Source organism: Petaurus breviceps, unplaced genomic scaffold (assembly GCF_028583685.1).
Source record: "Petaurus breviceps papuanus isolate PSGF00001 unplaced genomic scaffold, PetGlider_PUasm1.0 185, whole genome shotgun sequence".
Taxonomy (NCBI): Eukaryota; Metazoa; Chordata; class Mammalia; order Diprotodontia; family Petauridae; genus Petaurus; species Petaurus breviceps.
Window position 1 is genome coordinate 3,485,444 of NW_027185797.1, and position 27,043 is coordinate 3,512,486.

Below are 27,043 nucleotides of genomic sequence, written 5' to 3' on the forward strand. Positions count from 1 at the left end.
AAAACAGTAGAGCGGTAGTGATTTTCCAAGTGAATATAGGCAATATTCAAAAGCCATAAACAACAATAGTAATAACAACTATCATTTATATAGTGCTTTAAGATTTCAAAGTACTTTACAGACAGTATTTCATTTGGTCCTCACAGTAACCCTGAGAGGTAGATGTTATTATTATCCCTGTTTTACAGGTGGGGACACTGGGGTGGGTAGCAATGAAGTGGCTGGATTTGAACTCGGATCTTCCTGACTCCAGACCTGGCATTCTCTCACCTGTGCTACCTGACTCTCCAGCTCATTCTCTGGGTTTTCATGTTTTTCTCCTCTCCAAGCTTCAGCTGTGTCTTGTTGCTGAACTTCTATGAGGCTGGAGGAGACAGTGGGGCTTATGACTTTTCACTGCTCTGATTCACTTAAATTCAGTTCACATGCAAGTCAAGACATCCCCTGTAATGTCATTGTTCCTCTTCAAGAACAAAGGACAGAAGGTCTTTTCCCTTTTCAAATACAATAAGTGTCATTACTGTTGTTTGTCTTTCCATTATAGTCATTTCCCATCCTCCCTTGTGGCAAAGACAGTTAAGCAAAAACACCCCAAAAAGAGATTGGCAGTATTTTGTTTTGGCTGTCTCTCACCTCCTTCAGTGTAGAAGAGAGGACCCTGGGTTTGTTCACTCTTTTTCAGGACCTTCCTTGGTTCTTACATGACTCAGAGGTCAACTTTTACCTTTCCCCTTTGAATTGATCTGTCCCCCATCCCCATCAAACCTCTATTTTTAACAAATTCCCCAAAGAAGACCATTAAAGTTTTAATTTGGCCATAATGAAAAATGTCCTAACAGTTTGTTAAACATTGGCATAATTTATAGAATAAGGTTATGGAATTTCCTCTGGGCTTTTGAAGTCCCTACTTCTTCCCCTTTGGCATTATCATTATTGCCTGATTTTTCTCATTACCAGGGATTTTAGGTCCTCCCTTGGACTCTGGGAGTTTTGGCAAGATTTTCAGATTTGTTATTTTCAGTTAAAAAGTATGATCATTTCCCTTTTTTCCCTTCTATTCCCTATCCTCACTGATCTCATGTATGTAGTTAAATCTCAATTATTAGTCATATATTTAAAGGGTGATTAATAATTTGTGTTATCATTCAATCCTTTTATTTCTTTTTTACTTTCTTTCTATTCCTTTGGACTGTTTCAGTATGCCTTAGCAACTTCAGCGTCAGAATGGGCAGAGGAAGAAAAGAGGGAAGGATACTCCAGGCAGTGATTTACTTTGTTACTTGTCAGAATCTCTGGTGTGAGGTTCAGCTGGGCAGAGATAATGGTCTGAATGAATGGCTACAAGCAAAATTTGGGCCTTACTTATTATTTTAATTTTCTGGTTTTTGTGCTTTCCTTGAGAGGACTGTATTCATTGTCATTGGTTTTATTTGCTATTGTAACAAATAAGCATGGCCAAACAAAACCAATCTATTTGCCATATTCCAAATGTAGGCCTAATTCTGGGCCTTGAACCCATCCATCCTCTGTCTAGAAGTCTTCTTTTGTAACATGCTTCATCACTGGTCCTACGGAGACCTGCTCAGTCATTGCTTTGATCAGAATTCTTAAGACTTTCTCAGTTGGTTTTCTTTACTATATCATTGTTACAGGAAGAACTGTCCCCCACTCACTTCACTCTGCATCAGTTCATACACAGTTTTTCTGAGGCTATTCCTTTGTTCAGGTCCATAGTGTAATAAGATTTTATTACATTAATATACCACCATTTGTTCAGCCATTCCCCAGTCACCCCCTCTGTTTCCAGTTCTTTGAGACAAGTAAAACAGCTGCTGTGAATATTTCTGGGCTGAATCACAGATGTTCTCACTAGTGATTTGGTGACTTGTTGACTTCTTCTCTCCTAGAAATCGAAGCCCAAGTTTTACTTGCTCTCCATGTTCCCTTATCCTTCGGGAAAGCTTCATATGGGCCATGTTCGTGTCTACACAATCTGTGATGTCATGGCAAGGTTTCAGAAAATGAGAGGGATGCAGGTAAGATGCTCATCGAAGCTGCCCTGCCACTCAGAGCAGACCCAGGGGGGAAGATTCGTTAAGGGGGAGAGTGAGGCTTGGAAAATGATTTCAGAGATGCATCTCCGCACAGGCAAAGGATTGGTGGTGCTCTAAAATTAGGGGAGCTCTGAGCATCTGGAGAAGAAGCTCGTTCTGTGCCCTGATGATCCCAGGTCCTGCCTGGGCTCTTCTTTGTTGCTCTCCCAAAGATCAAAGAGATTCTGGAGGAAATGGAGATCGTTGGGTCTGGCTGAGAGATCACTCAGGGTTGTTTTTCAGACACGGGTAGGATTGAGCAGCAAGGGGAGAAAACCCAGTTTCAGAAAGGCTGAAGAAGGGATCCGAATGAGCAGAATCTGAGGTCCGGGACACCCTGGTGTGGTTTTTCAGACACTGGTATCCCATCTGTGAGCCCAGGAGTGAGAGGCATTTCTGCTTTTTCCCTGGCTGTTTCATGGTAGAACACCATGAATACCCTTCTCTTGGAATTGAAAGAGAGATTTAGGTAGTCTTCTGCCTGAAAGCCAGCATATGTAAAAGATCCAAAAAATGGCCGACATGAGGATGACATGTAGGCCCAGGAGTAGGGGAACAGGGGCTTGTGGACACTGTAATCTTCCAGGCACTGATGTCACTGTGTGGGCTCAGGATGACCAGAGCCTAAGACTGGCAGCACACAGCGAGAGCCCTTCACGCCATCACTGCTGGGTGGCCAGGGCGTGCCAGCCTCTCGGGTTGTAGGATACTTTAGAACAAGAGTCCCTCGTCTGCCTCACATTTGTGTGAAAAGCTTTGTGCATTCAGCTGCACAGTTCGGATAGCCATGTTCCATTGTCCCCTTGTCTGTTTCTAGTGGTTCTTCAGCCTAGGTGGCGTAGCTCTCATTGACCAGAATGTATCTGGTGTCCTTGGCTGGAATGTTACTGTCTTCTTCCGTCCTCATTCACACTATTTTTAATCATGGTATATGAAGCAAACAGTCAGAAGGTGGGGCCCTTGTTTGCTTTGCACAGTTGAATGGGCAGAAGTTGTGGCCCTTGATTTTTTAAATCCATCGTAAGTTTGCATGAGAAAGTAAGACCGTCTGTCATAATACGCCTTCCTGTTTCCCCATCTGTAAAGTGAGGCTCATGATGGCTCTGCTTGCTGCTTCTCAGGAAGCATCAGATGAGGGTCAGTGCTTTGTAACCATAAAGGGTTGCATTGATGTCACTCATTCAGTTTCTCTTAGATGCTGCAGGACGGCCTTGGACCCCAGGGCCTGCACTTCAATACAATAAATGTGGGGTTGTCTTCCAAAGGCCTCTTTTCATTTTGGTTTCTGTTGTTGTCCCCAATTTCCGTATTTCCATTTGGGATCTGATTTCTGAGCATATCTAGACTGGTAGAGGATGGCAGTTTGACAATTCTGCACTTGTGTGCATTGACTTTGGCAGAAGTGAGGGACAAGAGAATGACACCATGATGGGGACAAAGAAGGAAGAAGCATCTAGGGTGTTATGGGATAAAATCACAAGGCAGAAACAAGTGTAGCTCCACAGAAGGGTAAATTTACTTTCTGCCATGTTACTCTTGGTTCTGGAATTCCCTCTCCCCAAAGCACTTTAAAGGAAAACAAGTAGAATTCACTTTCTACCAACCCACCTTTGGCTCCCAATTCATCAATGACTGTAAGAAAGCATTCTTATTGACCGCGAGGAAGTCGTAGCCCAAAAGAAAGTTAGTAAGTCTCTATTGCCAGAAATCTTCCATTATTTATATCAGAAAAGGTAAATAGCCAAAAAAGATAATTATCAACAAATGTTTCCATCACATGGGGAGCAGGGAGGAAGCCCCCTAAAAAGAGGGGGCAAGGGTCATCTTGCTCCATAATTTAATTCTACCTTACAGATCATTTTCTTCTAAATTCTAAATTTTATCATCAGATGTAATACATCTGTCTTCCAAAAGAAGAGCCTTTGGAGTAAAAGATGACCTTGCCTTTCTTCCCTGCTAGCTATTAACAAACCCAGACTTGAGGCTCAGTAATATTATCATGAGAATGGATGGAGAGAAAAATATCTTAAAGTAACGCTTGCCCCACATCCTACAAAGCTGTGCTACAGCCCTAATTTAACTTCTTAAATAAGTATTCAAAACTTCTGACTCTTCCATATCCTGAGAGATTTTACCTTATAAGAAAGAGAAGGAAAAAAGGATGTTCTAACCCATGCAGGTTTATTTCCGAGCTAGCTTCTTTTTTATGTTGGACATAGACAGTCTCAAACACATTCTTCCATAAACTGGTGAAAGCAACAGGAACAAAGAATTCACTTCATTACCCTATGGCTCAAATTCCACCCTCTGGAACATTTATTTTATTCCAAAAAATGACTGACTGTCCTGGTTTGTCTGGAAGAATGAAGGGGCCCACCACTCCCTCCAAGCCAGTGAGCAGAAAGCCCCCCAGAAATACACAGGGCTGCCAAGAAGAACTCAAGGAGAGAGTGGGAATTCTGAATGTCTATACCTTCATAATCAGTAACATCAAAACTTCAGAAAGCTGGAATAAACATGTCTTTTTAGGGAGCACCCTCATGCACAGGCTATTAGTGGTTTTTACATGCAGAAAGATCATCTTGTGAGCCTTTTACAGCTTTGCCAGGAAGGCTGGAGCCTTGAGATTTTTTCAACAGTCATGAGTAGTCTGATACAAGCAGGAGAAAGATGATGATTAAACAAATCTAGATGGAGAATCACAGTTTTTTAAAAAGTCCACTTCACAGAGTCTTCTAATCAAAGTAGATAAAATTATGAAAAGCAGGTCCTGAAAAAAATAACACCCGACAAGCCAGCCAGGAAGATAAACGTCCTTCAGAGGCACAGCACTCAGCCAAGGGAGACCAAAAAGTCTTTTGGTGGTGGTCGTGGTAGGAGCATGAGATGGACCCTTTTGATCTGGTTGCTGTTGGAAATCATTTTGTGGGGAAAATCTGGGTGTGTTTGCGGCTGTAAGCAGAGGTCTGTCTGATGGCCCACATTCATCAGGCTGTTAATGACCGTGAGTAGAGACATTGTTGGCCTTACTCTTAGGCTTGGGATCTGGGATGTGAAAGTAGGAATAGCTTATAAAACTCTGAGGACCTTAAGATTTTTCGGGATATCCTTGCCAAGTTGTCCACATCTCTAAAATCTGTGGTGGTTCTCTGTTGCCTGTATGATCTAGTCCACATCTCTTGGCCCAGCATTCAAGGTCTTCCCTAATCTGTTCCCTTTGATCTAGATAGCAGGGGAAGGAGGAATTTGAGCTTTATCCAGGCAATAGGAATCCACTGGAAAGTTTTGAGCAGAGTTGTAACATGACCACATCTCTGGATAAAGAAGACCAGTCTTAAAGCTATATGAAAGAGGCATTAGAGAAAGGAAGTAAAAATCAAGATTGAAAAACCTCTTTGGAGGGCCTGTCATGTTCTAAGCAGGTGAACTTCAGTAATAGGGTGGTGGCAGTGAGAACTCACTGAGCAGTGGGAGTGGGCATAACAGATATTTTAAAAGGAAGATTAATAAGTCTCAGTAACTGGTTAGATGTTAAAAATGAAGGGCAAAGAAGAATCGAAAATAACACCGAGGTTTTGTGCTTAGGAGACAAAGACCAGCAGAAATAGTGAAGTCACAAGGGGAACTCAGTGTATGCAAAAGAGAAATAGGCTGTACTTATTTTGTACATACTAAATTTGAGTGCCAGGTAGAATAAATCCCTCAGTAAAGAGTTATTAAGTGCTTACTGTGTGTCAGATGCTGTGCTAAGCACCAGGGATATAGAGGCAAGAGTGACCAGCTTCTGCCCTCAGGAAACTTATATTTTAATTGAGGAGATGAGACGTGTTCATAAATAGGTATATACAAGATCCGTATGGAAGGTGTGTTCTGCTTTTATAGTGTGTCTCATACACACCCCTTCTCTCCTCTGCCACTCATCACCTCCCTCAAGACTGTTGCAGTAGCCTGCTGGTGGGTCCTCCTGTCTCAAGTCTCCCCACTCCCATTCCCTCCTTCACTTTAGCCATCAGATTACTTAAGCAAAGGGCTGACCACATCATCTCCATGCTCAGTAAATTCTAACGGCTCCCTGTCACCCCCAAGATCGATATAAAGTCCTCTGTTTGGTTTCTAAAGCCCTTTATAACATGGCCACCTTCCTTGCCCATCTTCTTACACCTTTCTCCACCGTGTACTCTCGGATCCAGTGACACTGGCCTCCTGGCTCTTCCTCTCTCCCCCTTCATCTCTGCCTGACTTTCCAGGCTTTCTTCAAGTTCCAGCTTCTACAAGGAACCTTTCCCAGTTCCTCTAAATGTTAGTGCCTTCTCTCTGTTATATACTACCCATTTATCCTCTAGAAATCTGGTCTGGACGTTGTTTGCATGGTGTCAGCCGCATTAGACTGTGGGCTTTTGGGTGGTGAATTTTTTGTTAATTTTCTTTGTGTCCCCAGCACTTAACACAGTGCTAGGTACCTAGTTAGTGATTAATAAATGCTTATTGATAAATAAGCAGGTTGATAGAAGGGAACTTTACAGGAAAAGATGCTAGCAGCTGGGAGGACTGGGGGAGGAAGGGCTTCCTGTAAAAGGTAGCACTTGAGCAGAGCTTTGAAAGGAGCCGGGGATCCTAAGAAGTGAAATCTAGGAGCGAGAGCATTCCAAGCAGGAGAGTCAGCAAGTGCAGAGGTGTGGAGACAGGAGAGGGAGTGCTGTGTGCGAGGACCAGGGAAGGAACCTGTGAGAAGACTAGAAACATAGGACAGGGCCAGGTTGTAAAGACCTTTCAACAGAGAAATTTTTCCTTGACCTAGAAGTATTGGGAGTCATTGGAGATTGTTGAGTGGGGCCGGCAGAAACAGACCTGAGCTTCTGAAAATGGCTTTGGCGGCTGCCCTACCTCCTCTCCTGGCTTTCTCTCCTCCTCTTACGTGACAGCTGAAGCACATCTTCTGATGCCCCCAATTACTAATGCCTTCTCTCTTGGCATTTAACTGCTTTTTATAAACTTGCATTTACTCATTGTGTATTTATGATATCTTTATTTATGTGTGTGTATACTTGTCACTCCCTTTTGTGTAGGAATTGTCTCATTCTTTGGTTTCTATCCCCAGCCCAGCACAGCATCTGGTACATAGTAGGCATTTCATAAATACTTGATTGACTGGAGGTGGGAAGGACTTATTTCAGGGAGGCAGACTGACTGAATATATGGAAAAACAATTAGAGCTATCAGGAAATGGGATGATCCCCAGTACTTAGCACAGTGCTTGGCCCATAGTAGGTGCTCACTAAACATTTACTGATTGAAGTATTCTAGCAGAGCCTGACTGACCATTTGTCAGAAGTGTTATTGAACTGATGCTTTCAACTTGGAAAAATCCAAGATTCCTGTCTTCAGAATCTTAAGTCTGCAGTTCTTATCTCCAGAACTTTCCTAAGGCTTTCCCTCCTCCTCTAATGTGGACTCTCCTTTCTCTTTGTGCACATCAAGGACCATCTCAAGTCTTACCTTCACTGTGAAAATGTCTTTATGTGTTCTAATCCACATCAGTCTTTGAACTTGGTGATACTTATAGTTGGAATCTCTTAATTTAGGATTTAATCATATTGTCCTGAATTATTTTCTAATTGTTTCATGTAGATTAGGAAGTTCTCAAGGGCAGAACCATTAACAGATGTTCTTTGGGGACCTACTGTGCACAACATAGATGATGGGCAAGTATGCTGGTTTGTAAGTTCTGAATATATAGGGATAGGGTACGTTTTGTACATGATCTACAACCAGATGTCCACATTTTCTATACAGTGTTTGATTCAAGTTGAATAGGCCACAGGTGTGTGCTGTGTGGGGAATCCCTGCTGCAGGCTTACATCCTCCCCATACGTGATACCCACATTCACTCCTGTTAGACGTGCTTCTTATCTGAGCAATGTCATTCCCAGTAATTCAGGGCTCTTTAGACTGATCCATCATTTTATCATCCAGATCAAATCTGAACATAGATCTCCAGAAGGTCCAAGGATAAATTGCTACTTCATCGTCTCTTGACCTTTTACCTCCCATGGTACAATATTCTTTTCTTCCCAAAGGGGAATTGTCTTTCAGTGATATTTTAGGTATATGTAAAAATGACGGAATGGCTAGAGAAATTGTTTTTTCAAAAAAAATAATTGTAGGACAGAATCATAGCCTCTCAGAGCTGGAGGTGGCAGTAGGGACCATCTGATGCAGGACTAAAGGGGAATCTTCTTTCCAGCGTACCCAGAAAGTCGTGCAGGCACCATGTGAAGATCCCCAGTGGTGGTGCCTCCCAGAAGCTCATTTCCCTTCGGAAAGCCTTACCCATTAGCAAGTTTTTCCTTCTGTCAAGCCACATCTCAACAACTGTCATGCCTCGACTTTTCTCTCACATCACAGTCCTTCAGATACTTGAAGACAGTTACTACTCCATGACTTTTCTCTTCCTAAGGTTAAACATTACCAGTCCCTTTAGTGAGTAGCTGTGTGGATATATGAATGTCATCTGTTATGGTGATGTGGTCGACTCTCCTCGCTGTGATTGTCCTTTGGATATGCTCAGTCTCACTGTCCTTAAAATATGGTGCCCAGAACTAGTCAGGGTGCCCTAGATGTGGTCATTGCCCGTACGTACTCTGTACTTTCCTCCCTCTGCCCTTTTCCTCACACTCTTTGCCATGCCTCCGATGCTTCGTCCTCCCCTCTCTGCCCCCAGGTACATTCTCTGGGAGGTTGTAGTGAGAAGGGTTGGGGTTAACTAGGGACATGCTACAAAGGAGATCTGCGAATTGTTGTTACCCACACCAGCATGCTGCGGTGTTCCTTGAAACGTAACTTAGAATCTTAATTAATCTTGGTAAGATTATTAAATGCTCTTAGAAAGGACTTGGATCCTTTCCTGCCTTCTTCCTTTTTATGTATTGAGCAGTTTGGGCGGCTTGGGAGCTAAGAACACATTGTCTCTTTGTTTTCATATGAAAAACAAAAAAAATGAATAAGCACCTTTCACAGATAGAGATGTTTCACTGTTCTCTTCAGTGGATATATGATAAGGAAAAAAAAAAAAAAGACGGTACCTGTCAGAAGGCTATTGGTCAGAGTTGTTTCAGGGGGATGCTGAAGAAGTGCCATTAGGCCAGACTCACACAAACAAATCAACTCTGATTAAATTTGCTGTTCCTCTCGTGTGTCCTTCCTGATTTAACAGTTATGTAACTGTGCTTCCCATGGTAATCCATGGTAAATATAAAGGGGAATTTGAGGATGAACTTAGATGTTGCTTCCAAGGAGCTCAGAAACCATCTGATAATCCCACCGTCTCTCTACTCCTGAATTTTCTTCCCTTTGAAAATGTCAACTAAGTATTAGTTAAGCTAATTATTGCAGTGTGATGGTCATAGTCAGTAGACAGAAGACTCATTGGGAGGGCAATCAGGTCCTTCAGATCATGTCTTTGTTGTACTTTGGGTTACCCCCAGCTTTCTGGTCTTTCTGTAATGTGTAGCCCCATAGCTTCATGAAAAGAACCTTGGTGTCAAAGTAGATTGTGTGCCAGGGAGCAGCTTGGGATTGTTTAAAGTACTGTGTAATTATAATGTAATTCAGGCTGCACACCCCTTCTGAGCCCAGTACATTGGTCTTATCCAATTCACTCCTACAGTCTGGACTATGAGCCTTCTTCCTGGAATTGAGTTTTTCTGTGTGGTTTGATGAATCCCATTTTGAGGCCTTGACATTATATGTAATCAGCATAGAGTTGTCTACAAACAGGAACATCTGGACTATAGATGGTAATAAACTAACCTGGAGAAGAGATGACATAAAGCAGTCTTCAAGTACTTAAAAGTTATCACATGGGAATGAGATTACATTACCCTGATGAATCTGGTACCTATAAGCTATGGGCGAAAGTTGCAAGAAAGTGATTAGAGCTATCCAGATGTCTCACTGATGGTCTTGAAACAAAAGCTATATAACCCCTCTACCATTTGGACTTTGCTCTGGACATTCTTAATCATAGCTGCAAACAACTTTGGCAAGCGTGTCTCTTTACTTTTTGCCTTGCTTGATAGTAATCATCAGAGGGTTGTCACACAATGTAATCTCTCTTCACTGTTGCAGTTATTAAGGAACCTTACACGGCCTTAACACGTGCATGGAAGATACCTTGGTAGAGGAGAGCCTTGGAAGATACATTTTGCTCTACCACATAATCATCTTGCTTTGCCTAGGAGATATTTATGATGAATAAAAGTATGGGCTTTGGTGCGCGGCTTGTGACACTATATCTGTCACAGAGCAGGAGCAAGTCATGACATTTAAAAAAAGAGATCCTCTAAATTAGTTCAGCATCTGTTTTAATACTCACAGATGTCAGCCAAGGTGGGCATGTGGGAGGACAGAGACAAATAGGCCACTATCCTGTATGGTTCAGGGTTAAGAAATGAGAGACACCGAAGGACTGTAGACTGAAAGGGGGAACCCTTTCTTCCATGAGAAGTTTCTGGACACAGGAAACATCCCAGAAATAAAATTCACTATATCTTAGTCGGTGTTATAGACCACCTCCTCAGCAGAATGGAAGCTCCTTGAGGGCAGGAACTGTGTTCCTCTTATCTTTGGGTCCCCATTGCTTACCACAATACCTGGCATGTAGGAAGACCTTAATGACTAACTTTGGATTGACTGACAGGAAATTTACCGACCTGGGAATCATTTCAAAACCAGCATCTCTCTATAGTCATGATCTTGAATTCTTAGAGTAAAAATCTAAAACAGCACTGGGTAGAATATAGGATGAAGATGAGAAGATAGAGTATGTGACTACACAACTTCAACCAACATATTAAAATTATTAACCCCCCAAAATGGGGATTCCTGTGTACTTAACCAATGAAAAGCAACTGCATCAACAAGTAGGTCAGGATAGCGTAGACATTGCCTTAGTCAGCCAACACTGGCTCTCCTTGCCAAGTGTGGAGACAAGACAGCCACAGCTTTAGATTATAAACTTAATTGTAAGATGCTATGTTGGAGGATGGAAGATTGGGAGCCACATAACTATATGAAACATTGAGGAGAAGTGGGGAAAATTAAGTTCTTCCAGAATTTGGCATGAGAGCCAAGTGAGCCAGAGCATTTTAAAATGAAATGGATCCATTGACATTTCTCCAATGGTCTGTTTCCTTCATTGACAGTAGACCAAGGACTCTTTAACATCTCAGTACATGATATGAAGATCTAGACATCACACAATCTCAGAGCCTCACATTAGAGGCCATCTAATTTAACCCATCTTCAGTCAAGAAACCATTCCACAACATAGCCCTCAAAATGGTCATTCTGTCTTTGTTTGGAGTCCCTAGCACAGAGCACCCACTGACTTCAAATATGGCTGTTCTGGATTTGGCATTGGAATAGACAGAAGCCAAGGAAATTCTACAGAATATTTGTGCTAGGAGCCACATTATTTAAAAAACACTAAAGGATTGTTTCTCAAATTATCTAAAAGAGAGCAAAGTATTGAACAACTAGAAAAAAAAATCATTGACAGTATTCCAACAAGCAAGCAAGAGCATTGAAAAGAGATCTGTAACCATGGGTCTGCTTTCTCATCTCTGTGAGCTTTTTATAACGATCGGAATGCATCAGGGGTGCCCTTGATATGACAAGGATACAACAGAAGTGCCTTTGATATGACAAGGGAATAGGGAAGCTTTTACAAACAATATTCTATAGTAGACCGCATCTTCAAAGGCACACAGTTAACTGAAAGGTAAAGCAAATATAAGATCTCACTTCATTCATCATTTTACCTTTTTAATGGATGCATGAATGCACACAGGGTCTGTAATTTTGTCAGTAGTAGCAATTCTATTATGTCTGTGACTTAACAGATAAGTCCAAAGAGGTAGATTGAGGCACATGGAGATTAAATAACGTGGATATAACAACAGAAATGCAACAACTGCTTTTACATGGTGCTCTAGAATTTTCAAAGCATTTTATATATACTGTTTCATGTGATAAGACAACTTTGTAAGCAAGCATATAATATGCATCTACTTATGCTAGGTGCTGGGAATGTAAATACAATTGAATGAAACAATTCTTACTCTCAAGGAATTTACGTCTTACCAGGTAAGATGATGATGATGATGATGATGATGACTACTACTACATCACACGCACACACACGTATATACACATGTACAAACATGCTGCATATATTTTTATATATATACACACACACATGTGTGTGTTTATATGCACATACATGCACACATATAAACGTACAAACTAGGGCCTGAGAAAGGCCTCAATTTAGAAAGGCCAAGGTAACCCCCTGCATCCCAGACCATCTCTAGTTGTCTTGGCTTCTGTCCTGCCATTGGACTTTGATGACTCAGGAAGAGAGAGGGAGACTGACTTGGTATGGCTCTGCTTCACTCAGATCCAATTCATGAGCAAGTCTAGACATCACCTTTGTGACATCATTGGTCCTCTTTGAGAACAAGGACAATCAGTAATAACAACACACATGTGCAGTCTACACATGTACATATATACACATACTCACACATATACATACATACACGCATATATGGACAGGGATTGGGACATTGGTACAGGAGCTCCCAGATAGGAAAATTCCCTCAACCGATGCAGATATATAAAATAAATATCAAGAGAATATAAATAAATACAAGGCAGTTAGGGGAGGAGAGCATTAGCAGTTGAGGGTGGGACAAATCAGGAAAGGCTTGATGTAGAATAGAGCCTCTCAACCCGTGTTATTGCCGCTGCCCTCAGGTTAAGGACCCCTGCTGTAGAAGGTGGTGTATTGTCAAGAAAAAGGGGGTAGCTCTTTGGGGTGATAATGGGTAGTGAGTGCATTCCAGGCCTGATGGACAGCCAGCTCAACGACACAGAGACAGGAAAGGGCCATGTTTGAGGAACAGAGAAAAATCCGGTTTGGCAGAATCAGGGAGAGGTAGCAAAGACGCTGCAAAGACAGATTATGATCAGGCTGGCTTTAAAAGCTGAACCGAGGAGTTTATATTTGACCCTAGAGGCAGTGGGAGCTGGAGTCTCCCGAAGAGGGGAGTGGTGTGGTCAGATCTGTTCTTTTGGAGAATCTCTGACATGAAGAATTGAGTGGAGCAGGCAGAGACCAGAGGCCAGGAGCCGGGTTAGGCACCACTGCAGGAGACTATTTAAGAGGTGATAAGGGGCAGCTGTGTGAGTACAGAGAAGGGGTCGGATGTGGAAAGTGTCGTAGAGGCAGAAATAGCAAGACTTGGCGACTAATTGGGTGAGGTAAGGGAGAGTGAGGAGTTGAAAATGGCACCCCGGATTGTGAATCTGAGAGAGTGGGGTTCCTTTGACAGAAATAGGAAGGTTTGGGGAGGAAGATAACGAGTTCTGTTGGGAAACATTGAGTTTGAGATGTCTGGGGCACATCCATGATGAAATACCCAGTAGACAGCTGGAGATACAGACTTGAAGCTCAGAGGAGAGTCTGGGCCTGGGTATACAGATCTGTGAGTCATCTGCATAGAAATGATAATTAAGTCCTGGGGATTGATGAGCTCATTGAGAGGGTGGAGGAAAATGAGGCAGGGTCCTAGAGGGGAGCAGACTAAATTCCATTTGGGAAATTATGCACTACTTTCATTTATTCCAAAGTGCCCCAATATAGAAACCCCCCTTTTTAGCATCATTAGTTCTTAATGTGATGGACTGTGTCTGCAAACACTGCAGCCTCCAGAGAGTCAGAATTACAGGTGTGAGGAATTGAGAGAGAACCAGTGTGCAGGGAGTGGCGTGAAAATGAGTAACCAAGAATTCTGTGATTTGAACGGAAGGTAGCCTGGTCATGGAGTAGTTGGGAGGGTTAAACTAGAATGCCTGTCTTCCTTCAGGCCTCTGCCCAGGTGCTGCTTCATAGACAGAGCCCTCCTCATACTGGTTATCACTCTTTCCTTCCGAAACTTGTGGGTGTTGGATCCTGCAGTAGTGTGTAAGCTCAGAAGCAGGGCCTGACCCACCACCTGGTATGCATTGTTGGTGTTGAGTCTTTTCAGTCGTGTCTGCCTCTTCACAACCCCATTTGGGGTTTTCTTGGCAGAGATGCTGGAGTGGTGTGCCATTTCCTTCTTCAGCTCATTTTGCAGATGAGGAAACTGAGGCAAGCAGGATGAAGTGGCTTGCCCAGGGTCACATCCTGACTTCAGGCCCAGCGTTCTCTCCACTGTACTACCAAGCTGCCCCACCTGGTATTAATAAATGTTTGTTGAATTGAGCTGAATTGAATAAAAGACCTAGGGCAAGACCTCCAATGTGTTGGACATATCTTCTGTGGAGGATTTATGGTGGGGTGAGGACAAGGGGAAAAGAAGGAATTCCCAGACAGCCCTGGTTTTCTCAATAAAAAGCCGGGTCCTCTACTGAAAATCGAGAGGGATGGGGGAGTTGGGGCTGAGAGAGGAGAGGGATGGAGAGAGGATAGTGGAGGAGGCTTGAGAGAAGACGTTTGGACCTGCTGTGTGTAATGTAGTAGCCAATCAGGGAAGAATAAAAGTCAAATTGCTGTTTTACCTCCGTGACAATCCCCCTCCTGTCACTGTGTCTTTGTATAAACTGTTCCCTCTCCACCTCTGCCTCTTAAAGTTCAGCTCCACAAGACCTCTCCTCCCCACTAACTGATGTTGTATTTATTTTGTCTGTACATAGACATGCCCTTTCTAGAATGTGAGCTCCTTGAGGGCAGGGCCAGCCACTTGCTTCAGTGGGGTTCGGCTGCACCGAAGGAGAGGGGAGAAGTTGGAGAACAGGAGTAATCCAGGGATGCAGTGGGGCATGGTGACTTTGAAGAGGTCTGCAAGAGCCTGTATGATTTCCTGGCCATAGGCCACTCATCTTGACTATTTTGAAAAAGCCTCTTGCCGCCTGAAACAGTTGCTTATTTCTTTTGTTCTTAATGGAAAGAACTTTGGGTGTGAAGTCAGAGCAACTGGATTTGAATTACATCCTTGCTACCTCTTAGTTTGCTACAAATCACATCCCCTCTGTTGGGTCCTGAGTTTTCTTGTCTTTAAAGCTTGTGCTCACCTGAGATCTCTTGTCTCTCTCGTGTAAAACAGTCTGAGGTATTTAAGGAAAGGCCCATTCAGCTGTCAGATTTTTGGTGAATCTTTTTCCAGAGCTTGGTTTGTTTATTTGTTTTGTTTTGTTTTTAATGAGACTGTTTTCCCCAAGTTTCACAACTAAGTCTCTCTCCCTCTCCCACTTGCTCTCCCTCCCTCTCCCGCTTGCTCTCCCTCCCTCTCTGTGTCTCTCTCTACAAAGACATTAATGGTTTAATGCCACATGTTACACTCATCACTATGGTAACTCCGCCAGGGAGTCTGCACAAGAGACTGTCACGGATATGTGGAAGAAGTTTCTTTTAAATTGGGATTTCATGCTAGGATAAGAATTCCAGTGTTTGTTGCATTTTACTTTTTTAGTTTTCTGTTTTAGAGATTCCTTTTTTTTGCTGGCAGATGTAATTTGGAACATATTTGTTGTTGAGTTGTTTTCGTGTCCAGCGAGTTGTTTTCGTGTCCAGCTCTGTGACCCCACTTGGGGTTTTCTTGGTAAAGATACCTGAGTGGTTTGCCATTTCCTTCTCCAGCTCATTTTACAGATGAGGAAACTGAGGTAAAAAGGGTAAAGTGACTTGTCCAGGGTCACACAGCTAGTAAGTTTCTGAAGACACATTTGAACTCATGAAGATGAGTCTTCCTAACTCCAGGCCCAGCGCTCTATGCACTGGGCCGCCCAGCTGTTCCTTGTTTAGAACACATAAATAGCCGTAATTAGATATATTCACTATTGAAATTGTGGTTTAACTACTCTAGGTCTTTACTTAATCATTCTTTAATTCTTGCAAACATTTATAGTGGCCCTGGAGATCTGATTCAGCTCACTGCATTCTTGTCTTCTTCCCGGTTAGCTCTGCCATGAAGAATTAGTATCATTATTAGTGGAAAAATGGAGAAAAAATAGAGAAAATCAATAAATTACCTTAGAGATGACAAGAACAAAATTGAAATGCACAATTGTACTAAAATTGTCTTTATGGGCTTTATAAACATAACTGCCTTACAATTGATTTTTTAAATTAAGTTTTTTTTTTTTTATTAACAGAAAGCTATTTTTTTCTCCCTTTCACCTCCTTGCCCCCTTGAAAAAAGAAAAAAGAAAAACAATTTCCTTGTAACAGATAGATATGCAAAGTCCAGCAAAACAAATTCCTTCTTTGGCTACAACCAAAAAATGTCTATGTCTCAATCTCTGCCTTGAATCCAGTCCCCTCTCTGAGGAGGTGTTGGTGCTTTGGAATCGTGGTTGGCCATTGCATTGATGGGAGTTCTTAAGGCTCTCAAAGTTGTTTTTACAGTGTAATTGTTATGTATAAATTGTCCTGGTTTTACTCCCTCTCTCAGCATCAGTTCTTCTGAGTTTTTCCATATCTGTTTGAAATCATCTCCTCCTCGTTTCTTACAGCATAGTGGTTGTTCCATCACGTTCAAATACCACAATTTGTTCAGTCCTTCCCCCAACTGGTGGGCTTCTGCTTAGTTTCTAGCTTTTTGCCAACTCCAAAAAAAGAGCTGCTACAAATACTTTTTACACATTTTCCTCTTTTTTTGATCGCTTTAGATAGAGGTCCAACATTGTTATAGCTGGATCAAAGGGTGTGCATCCTTTAGTGACTTGTTATGCATGATTCCAGACTGCCTTCCACAATAGTTGGATTCATTCATTGACCTACGAGCAGAGCACCAGTGTGCCTCTTTTCCCACAGCCCATCCAACTTTTCTCTCTTTTTTTCCATCTTTGCCAATTTTGTGGGTATGAGGTAGAACCTCAGAATTACTGTAATTTGCTTTTCTCTAATCATCAATAATTTGAAGCATTCTTTCATATGGTTGCAGATAGCCTGGATTTCTTCTCTTTGAGAACTGCCTATTCATATTCTTAGACTATATATAAATTGGGGAATGACTCTTATTCTTATAAATCTGAATCAGTTCCTTGTATATATCTTTTTTTTTATGCTTTTTTGGAGGGGGGAGGGCAGGTCAATTGGGGTTGACTTGCCCAAGGTCACACGGCTAGTAAGTCTTAGGTATCTGAGGCCAAATTTTAACTCAGGTCCTCCTGACTCCAGGACTGGTGCTCTATTCACTGTACCACCTAGCCGTCCTCCATGTATATATCTTGGAAGTGAAATCTTTATTAGAAAAAAATTACTGCAAAGATTTTTTTCCCCAGATAATTATTTCCCTTTTAATGTTAACTTTATTGGTTTTGTTTATGTAAAACTATGTAATATGTAGTAAAAATTACCTATTTTATTTTCTTGTTTTATCATGAACTTTTCTTCTATCCATAAATCTGATAGGTAATTTTTTCCTTGTTCCTTTGTTTGTGATGTGATCTTTTATATGTAGAACACATATCCATTTAGAGCTTATCTTTGGATAAGGTATAAGGTGTTGCTCTAAATCAAATTTCTTCCATCCTGCTATCTTATTTCCCCAGCAGCTTTTGTCAAATATGTAAGTCGTTGTCCTGGAGGCAGGGGCCTTTGTGCTTATAGAACACAAGGCTATTAATTTTGTTTGCTGCTGTGTGTTGTGTATCTAATATATTCCACTGGCTGATCCTCTATTATTTTTTTTAGCCGATACCAAATTGTTAGTGTTGTTAGTATAGTTTGAGATCTGTTGCTACTGGAACCTATGTGTTTCAACTGTTTTTTTTTTCATTATTTCCCTTGAGATTCTTGACTTTTTTGCTTTGATATGAATTTCGTTATTATTTTTTCTAAATACCCTTCTAAATATTTTTATTTCAAAATAATCCTTTGATAGTTTGATTAGTATGGTATTGAATAGGTAAATTAATTTAGGTAGTGGTCATTTTTGTTATATTACTCCATGAACAGTGAATATTTCTCCAATTCTCTAGGTCTCTCATCATTTCTGATATTGTATTTATATAGTTCTTGTGGCTTACAATTTCATATACTTAGAGGAGACCATAGCTGGAGCAAAATATTATGTTGAAAGAACTAGAACCTCATTATTACAGCACAGAGCTCCATGTAAAGAGTTTTCAGTCCTCTAGACCATTGAGGCTTTGCATTTTCTGGTTGGTTCCTAAACCATATAAAGAAAATATAGGCACACCCCACCTGACATCATTAATTAGTTCCGTAAAAGCCTGGTGCTGCATCACATGGTGACACTCAGCTTCACTGAAACAGAAGAGATGGTCCAGAGCTGCCTAGAATGGCCCGCCATGAGACCTTGGTGGTCCAGGGCTGCCTGAGAGGAAAGGACTATGCTAAAGTGATGTGAGTGAACCCACTCCAACCTGCTGGAGATGGAAGCCCCCTGAGCTAGCAGGACCCAGGGGAAAGGCTAGGCCAGCATTTCTTTTCCTGAAGTTTGGCAGTCTTGAGGTAAAAGGGGCTTTTAAACAGCAGATATTGAAATCTTGCAAATGAAGTAGATGGTTTGGGTTTTTTTTAGGATGGCAATCCAGACACATCTGTTCATATTCCAGTCTAATAAGCATTAGCACTGATTGCTTCTGGGGGTCATTATACAAACACACACTGGCAGTAGGTAATAAATAACAATCTAACTTTTTTTTTCAAGTCTACTCAAGAACAGAATAATATTTCACGTATAGATTATGATATTCAGGAAAAAGATTAAAATCTAGTCTTAAAATAAAGGAAGAAATCATGTTTTTTAGAAGATGTTGTTAGCCAATCCGTGACATTTTCTAGATTGCTACTAGATGCCATTTATGTTGAGCTGTTAGTGTTTTCTGGAAAAGCCAAAGCCTTTTAAATTTTCTCCAATCAGCAGTGGAGAAAGAGCCACCAAGTGGGAAGAAGGGGCCTATCACCTCCCACTTTGGGTTTAAGTAGCAGATGTTGGGGTGGTTCTTTGGAGATGTGTTTGTTCACTTTTCAGCCTTCTCCGTGTAGTAAGCTGACATCTACAGCTGCTTTTGTTTCTTCCCCATGCTTCCAAGAACATGTTCTAGACACAGACGCTTTGGCCAGTTCAGACAGTGACCAGGGAAATAACAGAAGCATAGTTTTAGAGTGAGGAACCCACCTCCTCATTTTACAGAGTCTACAGATTGTAGCCATTGTGCAGTGGTCTCCTTTAGGATTTTCTTTAAGTATAAAGAGGCTTGAAGCACATTGGACAGCTCCAGACCATCTCTTCTGTTCCAGTGAAGCTGAATGTCACCTTATGATGTAACACCAGGCTTTTGTGGAACTGATTAATGATGTTAGGTGGAGTGCGCCTAGAGGACTAAAAACTGTCTACATTGAGTTTTGTGCTATAAGATTGAGTTTCTAGGTCTTTCAACATAATATTTACTCGAGCTATGGTCTCCTTTAGGATTTTCTGCAAGTTATGAAATTTCTTCCCTTGCAGAAATTTGACATGTGACAAGTTATAGCCCTCAAGTTATAAATGGGCTTTATTGTAAAAAGTTTTGGGGTCTTTTCAACACAGAATATATATTCCCATAGAAACAATGTTATAAATGGTGGTTCGGTTTTCAAAATAACTTGCAAAAAACTCTTGAAGCCATAACATACCTGAAGTATCCATTTACAAGGTAAAATAAGATTTATCTTGTCATATCAGTGATTAAATCAAAAAAGGCAATATGATTGAACTAGCTTATAGCATGTGCCTATAGATATTGATTAGTTGAAAAAGAAATAAGTTTAAAACATTTAAGTGCTGGGACCTTGAGGTAAAAACAAATTAAATTAGAAGATGAGAAAGAAAGAATCTTTGTGGAAATTCTGAAGGATGCATCTCACTGATTCTTTCTTCTTTTCTATTTAGCTCCAAAACTTGAAACATTCCTTTTTTTGAAAGAAGTATGTCTTATTGGACACTTAGCAGCCATAACCAGGGTCATTGTTGAACTCACAAATGGGCTTAAGAGTAAGAAGGTTTTCTGTTCAACTGAGAGTGTAAGAAATTAGTGGACAAGAAAAATAAAATAAAGGATAGAGAGTCCCCCATGAAGGGTATCAGGTGGTTCTGCCAGCCCATGACAGCTTTGTGGTCTTCAGGACAAACAAGGATGGGGAAGCAATGTACAACCAGCTGTTTGAATGTTTATCATTTGTAAATTCGTGCTTGAGGAGTTGGGGCGATGGATAGAGCACAGAACACAGGATTTGGAGTTGTAGGATCTGGGTTTGAATCCTAGCAATGTCACTACTACTTGTATGACTTTAGGCTGATCAGTTAAATTCTTCCAGCCTCTGTTTCTTCATCTGTAAAATGGGAGGAGGTGGCTAGACTAGGTGAGCTCTAAGGTAGGTCCTCTTAGTTCTAACTCTGTCATCCTAAGATAAAATGAGATAACATTTGTAAAGTGCTGGTTAGCACAGTGCCTGGAACAGAGTAGGCACCATATACGTCCTTCTTTTCTGCCCTATGCCCTTCCTAAGTGAAAGTTAACGATGAAGTCTGCTGAAAAGTTTATTATATTTTTTCTAACTTGCTCTTAGTTAATCCTGCTAGTAGAAATACCCAAATGCTTTAAGTAATTTTCCTTTAAATCAGCATTATATGTTTAAATCCTGGACATCAAGCAGATATTTTGGAAAGAACTCTCTCATTATTTGTTGAGAAATCCATTTCCATTAGAAAGGCTTTCCTCTCTCCCACTGCTTCATGATTCAGGAGCTGCTGGGGTGGTAATGCAGGCCCATCTGAGCCAGTAAGTAAATCTGAATTGTAACCTCCTGAAGGATTATGTCTTCATAATTTTGGTTTCTCCATGTGATGAAAACATGGTCCAGGGCTACTGCTGATGAGAAGACTCTCTATTCCATTTCTTCCAAATGTGAGATCTTTCCCCTACTCACACGTTACCTCCCTCCCCCCCACCTCCCCAGGATCATGAAGTTCTCCAAAGACCTTTCACCAGTGATCACAGCCCTTCGCCATTTGGGCTCCTCCAATCATCACATCTTTTCTTGTAAGAAAGGTCTTTTAAGCTATTTGAGTGCCGACTGGTTGGCCATAGGCAAGACTGTTTCTTTATCCCAAAAAGTCATTTTCTGTGCTGCAAAAAACAGCAGAAGATCCCATGACCAGATTTCATCTTTCTGTTACTGGAGCTCACACTTCCACATGCTATCCCGGTGAGGTGGTGGCCTCTATTGCTCTCCAGCCCCTTCCTTAGGAGGGACAGACTGCACTAGGGGAGAAGCAGTGACCTCTGGGCTTTCTTTCACTCATCAGGTGTAAAAACTGTTTGTACTTGAAGTCAGAGGCGGTGCGCAGGACTGAGGTAGCTTTTAAAGACTGCACGTGTTCAGAAGCTGGGAAGAAGAAGAGAAGGAGCCTCGTGCCTGTGTGGATGCCCACGCTGCCTTTCCCCTCACAAGCCATTGTTCTTGTATACTTCATTTAGATTGGATTGAGTACACTTATTTCTGAAGCAGTGAGATGTAGCTAAGGTTTATCCATCATGTGTAGCTCAGGGGGCCACGCTGGTGTTTCCCTCCATTCTCTTACATCACTTTCGTTCCCCAGCTTTGCCATCAACTTGCTGTTTGAACCTGACAAATTATTTGGCCCATTAGGATCATCAGCTTCCTCCTCTTGAAGATGAGGGGTTGGCTCTGGTCATCTTGAAGGTCTCTAAGATCCTCTCAGGGGGTCTGGCAGGCTTCCTCTCCGAGGCCAGAAATCATTCACAGTGGATTATTAAATGTCTTTAATCCTTGAATCAAGAAAGGTGCAGAGGTTCGGTTTTGTACATTTTAAATAACTGGGCTACAGATTGTGTTCTAAACACAGTGGGAACTTAGCATGGAATATTTTGTGCACCTGAGGCATATCAGAAATGTTACCTGCTGGTAATGTATTTAAAATACTAAAAGCAAGGGATTTTTTATTTTCTAAAAGCAAGGGAATACTTATTTTTGCCTTGATTTTTTTTCTTCCCAAAAGTATGATGTAGAACAATACTTCTCAACCCTTTGCTTTTATATCATAGGTCTAAATTTATAACTTAGCCCCAGCAGGTCTGGGCTTGTATGTGAAGAAAGACTGGCAGTAGGAGTCCTGGGGGTGCTAGAGATTGCCAGAGGAAAAGAGGGGAGCCAGGGAGGGAGGGTGCAGGGGAGGCTTTGAAAGCACTTTGATTTTGATTATGGAGAAGAGATTCGGAGGAGAAAAGAAATGGAGCTGTGTTGTCCCCCTGCTCGAGGGGGCTTATCTTAGAGACTGTGATGCTCCAACCTGAGTCCAACCTCAGGCAGAGTTTTCCTGCCTACACAGTGAAGGGATGGATGGGAACCCAGCCCCTCCTCACCTGCCCCTCTTTCCTGTTTCATGGATCCCTTTGAACCACTGGGTTCCTCAGAATGGTGTTTTAAAGTCTTAAGATAAAATACCTGTAATTATAAAAGAAGCCAATTCTATTGAAATGTAGTTACCCAAATATTTTTAAAAGACCCCAGTTCATGGACCCCAGCTTTCTTGTTCTAGGGAAAGCCTTTCCTGACTACCACCACCTCTAGTTGCTAATAACACTCTCTTCTCAAACTATCTTCTATACCTTTTATATGTATTATGTAGATACTTCTGTCTCTATTTCTATGCCTATTCTCCTCTCTCTTCTTTAGAAAGTAAGCTCATTAAAGATAGAGGGCTGTTGTAGTTTTGTCCTTGAATCCTAACACAATCCTTGGTACATAAAAGGCACTTAATAAATGCTGATTGATAGATTGGCAGGACCCACAGACTAGTATAGAACACTCAGACAAAAGTCACCCTGGGCCAGCAATTCTCTGTGTAGCTGTAGAGAAATCCACCCGTTCCATCTTTAACTGATGTATTGGAAACTTAAACTTGCTTAATCTCTATTTAATTTAGCCCTTGAAGGTTTGGGGCTGGGGATTGACATGGTCAGACCTGGGCTTTGGGAATGCCACCTTGGTAACCCAGTGGAGGAGGATGGACTAGGTCAGGGAGAGAGGCTCTTGAATCCCTCCAGGTGAGAGAAGAGGAGAGCCCCAAACCAGTCTGCTGGTGGTGTGAATGGAGAGAAGTGGACAGAGGGAAGAGAGAGCACAGTCTGTGTCGTCTGTGCCGTGGTTTATTGTGGTCCTCTCATCTGCCTTCAGTCCTGTGACATACATAGGGCAGAATTTATTATCCCCATTTACAAATAAGGCTAATTCTTTCTTATTGGTGAGAACTGGATCCTCAACGGTGATTCCCACGTTGGTATATTCACCTTTTGAAGGATGAAATTGTCATTAAGGCAAATTAGGGAATTGTTACCCTCTGATTTTGACAGAGATACAGCTCCAACAAAGTCTGAATGATTGAAATCCGCCCTCACTCCCATATGGTGCCTCTGGACCAGGTTTGGGGTGTGTTGGCCAAGCTCCTCACCTCCTCTTCGCTGTCCAGGTGATCTGTGTATATACCCTTGACAGCCATCTCAGTATTGTCTGGACCTCTGTAGATTTTCACCCCGTTACAGCTCGCCATGCCTCCCCTCTCAGGTTCCTGCAGTTCCTGTCTTCATGGCTAATACCATAATAATCTCTCACCCTCTCTTCACTCCCTCTTTGCTTCTATTGACTTTCCCACGCTACCTCCCTCCTTTTTACCTTATGCTTTCATAGCTTTTCAGAGCCACTGAACGGTCACAGGTCTTATCCCAAAAGTCTCAGTGATTCTTGTGAGATCAGATTTGCCTCCTGACGTTGAGCCATCAGTTCACCTTACCTGTTATCCATAACTTTTGCATTTGAATATTGATATCTGGGGCCATGGGTTTTATGACCATCTCCTCTCTTGGACTTTTGTCTCCTTTGAATTTCAAGGTGTCCCAGTAACTCTTCTTGTAGCTTCTTTGCATGTTTGGTCTGGGTGGTAGATCTTTAACCCCCACCTTCCCTTTTTATTTTGTTTGAAAGTCTCCACACACAGAAAAATTATGTTATGTTACTGGCCCTTCTTTACTATCTTCCATCTCTGACCAAGAGCCTATCATTATCTTAAATCTGTTTCCTCTTCTAAAATCTTTGCTTCCAGTTACTAGCAGGGAAGGGGCAGCTAGATGGCTCAGTGGATAGAACACTGGACCTGGAGTCAGAAAGACCTGAGTTCAAATCTGGCCTCAGACACTTACTAGCTGTGTGGCCCTGGGCAAGTCACATAACCTCTGGTTGTTTTAATCCACTAGAGAAGGAAATGGCAGACCCCACCAGTATCTTTTCCAGGAAAACCCCAGACAGTGTGGTCTATGGGGCCACAAAGAGCCGGACATGAGTGAACAGCAACAACCAGCACTGACGTTACTTCAGCAAGATTTTACAAGCCTTCACAATGCTTTCTAGATTCCCTCTGGCCTTATCATTTGTGCCCAAGTGAACTGTCAGGAGTGGGTGTTTGGCTCACTGCCCTACAGAACTGGGGAGAAGAAATCACTTTGTAGCTATCAAAACATTCTATTAATGTGAGGTGGTGGGAGTAGGGCAGCCCAAGTGTGAAGCCGTTAGAGGCTGTACCTGGAGTCAAGAAACGAGTTCAAATTCAACCACTGACACTTACTGCCTGTATGACCCTGTCATCCTGACTTTCCTCATCTGCAAGATGAGAATGGGTAATAGCCCCTACCTCCCGGCGTAGTTGTGAAAATGAAGTGGCCTAATGTTTGTAAAACACTTTGAAGATGCTAGTCATTGCTACGTAAATGCTGACTGGGAAGGATGGTGGAAGGAAACTCAGGTGAAGATCTGTGTTCACTTTCTAATTTTTGGTCTTCTACCATAGCAAATTAGAAGTTGACTTGCCTTCTTTAAATGTGTTTTGAGAGAATCCATTGAGGAAAAGGAAATACCAGCCCCTGGTGATGCTATTTATTGTCCCGAGGATGATACACCTTTAAGTCAGGTCATTTTTGATGGACAGCGTTTCTCATTTGGATGATAGGTTATTAATCCAATGGGATGGGATGCCTTTGGCTTACCTGCTGAGAATGCAGCAATTGAGCACCGTCTGCATCCACAAAGTTGGACACAGAGGTAGGTGTTTTTGTTTTTACTGAAATCACTACGTTTTATCTTATGGTTTACTTTTGTTACCTTGTAGTTCATGTTCAAAACTTACTCTTCCACCAATAGAAGACCAATCCTGGGGATGATATAGTGTAGTGTGGAAAGTATATGGGACTTAGAATCCAGAGACATGAGTTCAAATCCTGACTCTAACCAAGTGACAAGGCACAGGGCCTGTCTCAGCCTGGGTCTCTCATCTATAAGATGAAGATAATGATATTCATGTTCCCTCCTCCTGGTACTGTTATTATAGAGGGGCCTTACCAACTGTACTGGCAGATAGGAACTGAGATAAGAACTAAATCAGCAGAACTATTGGGTTGTGATTCTGAAATGAGTCTAAGGCTTTTTCTTTGATGTTGTCTAGAGAATAATAAATATGTATGTAAAAATAATATCTAAAGAATAACTTTAAGATACATAAAGTACCTGCATGTTTATATGCCATTTCTTCCTTAAAATGTCATTCTTTTCTTCTTTTAGTTTCACTTTTTGGGGGAGTTGGGGAGAAAATCTATATTAAAATACTGCTATGGTTTCCTCTTAAGTTTCTACATATAACCATTTGAGTTGATGTCTATGAAAATCTGTATGGTATATTTCTGTTGGAAAAATTCTACCTTATGTTTTTATACATTTATTTTTAAAAATAAATTTTTGTTGATTTTTTTTATTATTATATAGCCCAAATTTCCCTTAAATATCCCTCCTTTCCCTCCCTTCTAGAAAACTATCCCATATAACAAGGAATTTTTACACATTTATTTAATTAAACTTTCTATCTTTTGCTTTACAGTAATATTAAACACATGAGGGAACAGCTTGATAAACTAGGCCTATGTTTCAACTGGAATCGGGTAAGTTCCCCCTTGTCTCTTTTTCCTGCAGGATTTATTGATTTCAGTTGAATCGATATTTGTCATGTAGAAATAACACATAGGATTGTAGCTTTGCTCAGTGAACTTCCCTTCTCCCCATTTTGGCAAGAGGGACTGTCCACACTGGATGGATGGATAGCCACAAATCAAGAGACTTTTATTGAGGTCCTGTTGGGTGCTGAGGAATGTGCAGAGATGAATGGGATATGGTTACTGCCAACAGGATGTTCACCTCATTATCTAATAAGGGGAAACTGAGGCAGCTAAGATATTTTAATTTCCTGTTTAGTGGTACCTGTTGGCAAAAACTTTCTCCAAGAAATGTGTGCCTATACACATGGAAACTCTTCAGTGATGATTCCCAAACTCATGCCATGGGTAGTGTTCTGAAATGCTGCCTGGCTTTAGGTAAAGGTGGCAACCCATCCCAGCTCAATCTGTCTGAGTGATTACGCTCTGGTTTCCCATTTCAAATTTTTTCTAGGTGTTAATATGCAGAGCTACAATATAATGACATGGTATAATGACTTCCTCCTTGCAAAAGACTTTCAAAAATACATGTTTTACCAGTGGATCAGAGCAAGAGCTGGACCATCACTAAAGAATTTTCACATTTATACGTAAATGTTCTTTCTGTCTCTCTCCTCTCTGTCTCTCTTTCTCTGTCTGTCTCTCTGTCTCTGTCTCTGTCTCTCGCTCTCCCTCCCTCCTTTTCTCCCTCCCTCCCTCTTTTTCTTTCTTTCTCTCTCTCTCTCTCTCTCTCTCTCTCTCTCTCAATATTAACCAGTGTTCTTCAGAGGTCATCCCAGAATTGAAAAATTAGAAGTGCATTTGCATAGATATGCCCTGCTTCTGTTTGGTTCCTACTA

At 41.6% G+C, this 27,043-nt stretch overlaps 2 protein-coding genes across 2 annotated transcripts in view; one reads left to right on the plus strand and one right to left on the minus strand.

Annotated features, from left to right (window-relative positions):
- The window catches only part of CDCP1 (CUB domain containing protein 1), a 562,995-nt gene that overhangs the window by 397,050 nt on the left and 138,902 nt on the right, over positions 1-27,043 (minus strand). The gene's annotated exons all lie outside the window — the stretch shown is intronic.
- Positions 1-27,043, plus strand: part of LARS2 (leucyl-tRNA synthetase 2, mitochondrial) — a 137,037-nt gene that overhangs the window by 14,271 nt on the left and 95,723 nt on the right. The window contains exons 4-6 of the mRNA XM_069088296.1: positions 1,908-2,036; positions 25,172-25,263; positions 26,093-26,153. Of these exons, the coding sequence (XP_068944397.1) occupies positions 1,908-2,036; positions 25,172-25,263; positions 26,093-26,153 (282 nt within the window). The remainder of the gene's footprint in view (positions 1-1,907; positions 2,037-25,171; positions 25,264-26,092; positions 26,154-27,043) is intronic.